At 52.8% G+C, this 4,765-nt stretch overlaps 1 protein-coding gene and 1 long non-coding RNA gene across 2 annotated transcripts in view; both read right to left on the reverse strand.

The window, feature by feature from the left end:
* Nucleotides 1–2,320: 2,320 nt before the first annotated feature.
* Nucleotides 2,321–4,326, reverse strand: LOC106814226. The gene is made up of 3 exons (XR_001394572.1): nt 4,229–4,326; nt 3,735–3,800; nt 2,321–2,374 (listed from the first exon to the last, which is right to left on the reverse strand). It is a non-coding gene; the product is annotated as an uncharacterized LOC106814226 (long non-coding RNA).
* A 161-nt stretch (nt 4,327–4,487) lies between these two features.
* The window catches only part of LOC106814224 (UHRF1-binding protein 1-like), a gene marked incomplete at its 5' end in the record, with an annotated part of 7,207 nt that continues 6,929 nt past the window's right edge, over nt 4,488–4,765 (reverse strand). The window contains one exon of the mRNA XM_014818523.1: nt 4,488–4,510. Coding sequence (XP_014674009.1) covers nt 4,488–4,510 — 23 coding nt within the window. The remainder of the gene's footprint in view (nt 4,511–4,765) is intronic.

The following is a 4,765-nucleotide window of genomic DNA, read 5'->3' on the forward strand; positions in this document are numbered from 1 at the left end:
AGGTGTAGTAGTGTAGGTAGAGAGGTTAGGTGTAGTAGTGTAGGTAGAGAGGTTAGGTGTAGTAGTGCAGGTAGAGAGGTTAGGCGCGTGTGCAGCGGGGGAGGAGGGAGGAAGGAGGAGGAGGGAGGAGGGAGGAGGAGGGAGGAGGTATGGAGGAGGGAAGAGGAGGGAGGAGGGAGGGAGGAGGAGGAGGAGGTAGGGAGGAGGAGGGAGGAGGAAGGAGGGAGGAGGGAGGAGGAGAGGAGGGAGGGAGGAGGGAGGAGGTATGGAGGAGGGAAGAGGAGGGAGGAGGGAGGAGGAGGAGGTAGGGAGGAGGAGGAAGGAGGAGGTAGGGAGGAACACTCACCCAGCAGCTTGGTGACGGGGTCGTCACGCCCGCTCGCGTGACAGCGGAATCGATCCGGGATCGGATGAACATCGTCTTCATCTCCCGGAAACCGGCGGGAGGTCGCGAGCCCCGCCCTTGCGATGTCGTCCAAGGTCGCGGCGAGGTCAGCGCGGGTCACGCGGTCGCCCACGCGGCTGTTCGTCAGCACCAGGTTAGACACCTGCGGGCGGAGAAAGGGAGAGGTGAGAGTGGTGCCACCTGCAGGCGAGAAGCGGCACTAGGACAAAGCTGCGAATTCGCTGTGCTGTGCGACGCCTCTTATTTGAAATCATTGTACGATGAGCTTACACCATTATTATTATTATTATCATCATCATCATCATCATCATCATCATCATCATCATCACCATCATCATCATCATCCATGGTTCGTACAGGAGGACTGAAATTTTTCCAAGGACTTTCAAGGACCTTTTCAAGACATTTTATCCGAAATGCAAAAGATCATTTTATCAGACATTTTTTATCGAATTCATGACACGAGAGACAATAACATACCTGGATTAATTAATAACGCAACCATTTCTTAATCAGCTGCATGTCACGCTCTAAACTTAAACCTGGATCACAATAATATAACCCTTCTAAGAATCACTGTCACTTCTACAACATACCTTGATTGTACTGACTGATTTTACCGACTTCTGTAATTTATGATCATGCATTTAACTGTCTATCGTGTCTATAGCTTTTTAAGGCTCATTAACACAATTGGTTAATTGAGAGTTTTGCACATTCATGATGGTGACAAAATTCTTTTGATTACAGGCCAGGGATTCCTTTCTAAAAATTCGAACAAGAGACATTTTCATGAAATGTCCTAAGGGACATTTCGATGAAATTCATAGCACCTTAGTCAAGCACAAAATCATAACATTTACTAAATCAAGTAATTTTCAAGGACTCCCCTGCAAATTCAAGGACTTTTCAGGACTGTGGCGAACGCATGGTCATCACGATCATCTATAACAAGTTAAAACTGATATTCCTCTTCGTTCGATACAAAATTACTCCACTGCGTGCACGACTGGCCGACACTCCCCATGTCTATAGGGACGAATCATGACAACTCATCACGTCACCTCCCCCTGATGCGCCTGCTCCGAAGAGCAGCGAGGAAGGATCGGCTTCTGCCGCACGCTTGGGGAGGGGCGAGAAGGAGGGAATCGGCTGCTGCCGGCACGCTCGGGGAAGGAGGGACGCAGGGAGGGAGGATCGTCGCTGCGCAGTGGCGCCCCTCGGGGGAGGGGGGCGAGGGAGGGAAGGATCGCTGCTGCGCACGCTTGGGGAGGGGGCGAGGGAAGGAGGGATCCCCGGCTAGCTGCCGCACGCTCGGGAGGAGGGAGAGGGAGGGAGGGATCGGCTGCTGCCGCATGCTCGGGGAAGGGGGGGCGAGGGAGGGAAGGATCGGCTGCTGCCGCACGCTTGGGGGAGGGGGGGCAGCAGGACGGAGGCATCTGCTGCTCGCCGCACTGATGGGGATGGGGGGGCGGGATACAGGGAGGGAGGGATCGCGCTGCTGCCGCACGCAAGTCAGAGGGAGAGGGGGCAGGGAGGAGAGGAAGTCGACTGCTGCCCGATGCACCGTCGTGGAGAGGGGGGCGAGGGAGGGAGGAATCGCTAGCTGCCTGTGCACGCTGGCGCGGGAGGGGGGCGAGGGAGGGAGGGCTCGTCTGTGCCGGCATGCTCGGGGAGGGGATGGAAGGAGGGATCGCTACTGCCGCACGCTCGGGGAGGGCGAGGGAGGCGAGGATCGCTGCTGCCGCATGCTCGGGGAGGGGAGAGGAGGGAGGAGATCGGCTACTCCGCACCTCGGGAGGGAGGGGGAGGTGAGAGAGGGAGAGAGATCGGCTGCTGCGGAACACTCGGGGAGGGGAGGAGGAGGAGAGAGTAGGGAGGGAGGGAGCGCGTACGCTACCTGTAGCTGGCACAGCCTTGGGTCTCTCCGGCTGATTCATTACCTCCTTCTCCGCCTGCAAGCACCAGCTGTTAACGACACAACACAACATGCGAGAGATCACGGCGAGGTGAGGAACGCGAGAGCGGGTGGTCGCATGCTCGGGGAAGAGCACACAACACACCATGGAGGAGATCACGGCTGAGTGAGAGAAACCAATCTTCGCTGCTCGAGGGGAAGAGGAGAACGACAACAGCAACATTGAGGAGATCTACGGGAAAGACCACGTCCGCTGCTCGGGGGAAGAGAGTACACAACACAAACAATGGAGTAGATGCACTGGCGAGTGAGAAACCAACGTTCGCTGCTGCCGGGGGAAGAGGGAGACACAACAGCAACATGGAGGAGATCAGCGCGACGTGCCGAATCCAAACGTCCGCTGCTCGGAGGAAGAGGGAACAAAAGCACAACATGGAGGAGATCCACGGCGAGTGAAGAGAATCGCAACCGTTCGCTGGCTCGGCGAGGCAGGCGCAGACACCACACCACCCACCACGAGTCGCCGAGCAGCCACAACCTCCGCCCCACATGGGGAAGAGGGAGACACAACACAACATGGAGGAGATCACGGCGAGCGAGAGAACCAACGTTCGCTGCTCGGGGGAAGAGGGAGACACAACACAACATGGAGGAGATCACGGCGAGTGAGAGAACCAACGTCCGTGCTCGGGGGAGAGAGGGAGATACACAACCACCCCTCAAAACAATTGGAGGAAGATTCACGCAGGCGAGTGAGAGAACCAACGTTCGCGCGCACACATGCAGAAGGCGCCCCCTGGCGAGCAGCGGTAATTACTGGCCAGGGGAGATATCAGTTAGAGATATTTCCTTTACAGTTTACAGAATAGGGTGAATGAGGGAAAAATGAAGAGGAAAGCAGAGGGCGGAGAAGATGAGGAGAGATAGAGAAAGCAGAAGTAGAGATAGAAACAGGTGACGGCAGAGGGAGAGAGCGAACAGGCAAGATGAGAGAGAGGAGCAGAGAGAGAGAAGAAGAGAGATACGAGAAGTGAGAGAGGAGAGAGAGAGAGAAAAGAGAGGAAGAGAGAGAGAGAGAAGAGAGAGAGAGAGAGAGAGAGAGAAAGACAAAGAAGGATAGCAGAAGAGAGAGAAAGAAGAGAGAGAAAGAGAGAGAGAGAGAGATGAGAGAAGAGAGAGAAGAAGAGAGCAAGTAATGAGAGAGAGAGAGAGAATAGAGAGAGAGAGAAGAGAGAAGAGAGAGAGAGAAAGAGAGAGAGAGAGAGAGAGAGAGAGAACGAGAGAGAAGAGAAGAATGAGAGAGAGAGCGCAAGAAGATAGAGAAAGAGAGGACGAGAGAGAGAGAAGAGAGAGAAAGTGAGAGTGAGAAGAGAGAGAGGTGAGGGGGGGGGAGGGAGAGTGACTACATACCCTGGGCATCAGCATCTCTACCCTGATGTCTGTGTGCTGTGGCTGTCGTTCATGTGGCTCTAGTATCTGTAATCACAACGCACACACCATTATACAACAACAGATCAAACCAGAGAGCACCCTCTAGTAGACGAAATACAAAGACTAACGGACCTGCACAAAACAGACGCACATCCTAAAAAAATCTCGAATGAAAACATATAATAAACTAGCATAATTAATTAATAATAATACTGAACATCCAGGGGCATCCACCGTAACCCAGGAAACGGGAGATGCGTGGGAGCAGCAGACAAATTTTTTGTCCAGCATTTCTCATTGCAATATTATTATGATTATTATTACTTCTTAATTTTTTTACTAGTATTATTACTTCGATTTATTATACTATATATTACTACGATTATTACTAGTATTTATTTCTATTTATTATTACATTTAAGAGGGAATAATTGTCGCCAGTGGGGTTCACGTCCATAATTGGCAAGACTTACGAACGACTTTCTGAGGTTCAGCAGGAAGGAGTTAAGCCAGATGACGGTCATGTAGTCTATGGTCAGCTTGACTGGGTTTGCTTGCACACATAGGTTCGAGCACGGCACTGCAACAGCAACCCGGCTATATACACACAGGTAACATCACATCACATCGTAACCATAACCTAACTGCAACCCTAATCTTCATCTTACCTAACCCTACACCTAATGCTAACTCTACCCTAACAGAACCCTTACCAGAACCTTGTTAGGAACTTTAAACTAGTCGCTCATTGCTACCTTTGCGTAGCATTTTCTCAACATAACTTTTATGTAAAATGACATCATCCAACCGGCAAATCAAATCCGCGAGGGGGTAACACAGTAGAGCTGTGCCCAGTAGAGGCTGTCCAGGCCTCCTCATCACGTATGTCGCTAACCAGAACCTTTATTCCCCACCCCCAACTCGCTCGCTCGCCCCGCCCTCGCTCACTCTCGCCCAGCCCTCGCTCGCCCCGCCCTCGCTCACTCTCGCCCAGCCCTCTCGCTCGCCCC

The sequence above is a fragment of the Priapulus caudatus genome, unplaced genomic scaffold, assembly GCF_000485595.1.
Source record: "Priapulus caudatus unplaced genomic scaffold, Priapulus_caudatus-5.0.1 Scaffold887, whole genome shotgun sequence".
Lineage (NCBI taxonomy): Eukaryota > Metazoa > Priapulida > Priapulimorpha > Priapulimorphida > Priapulidae > Priapulus > Priapulus caudatus.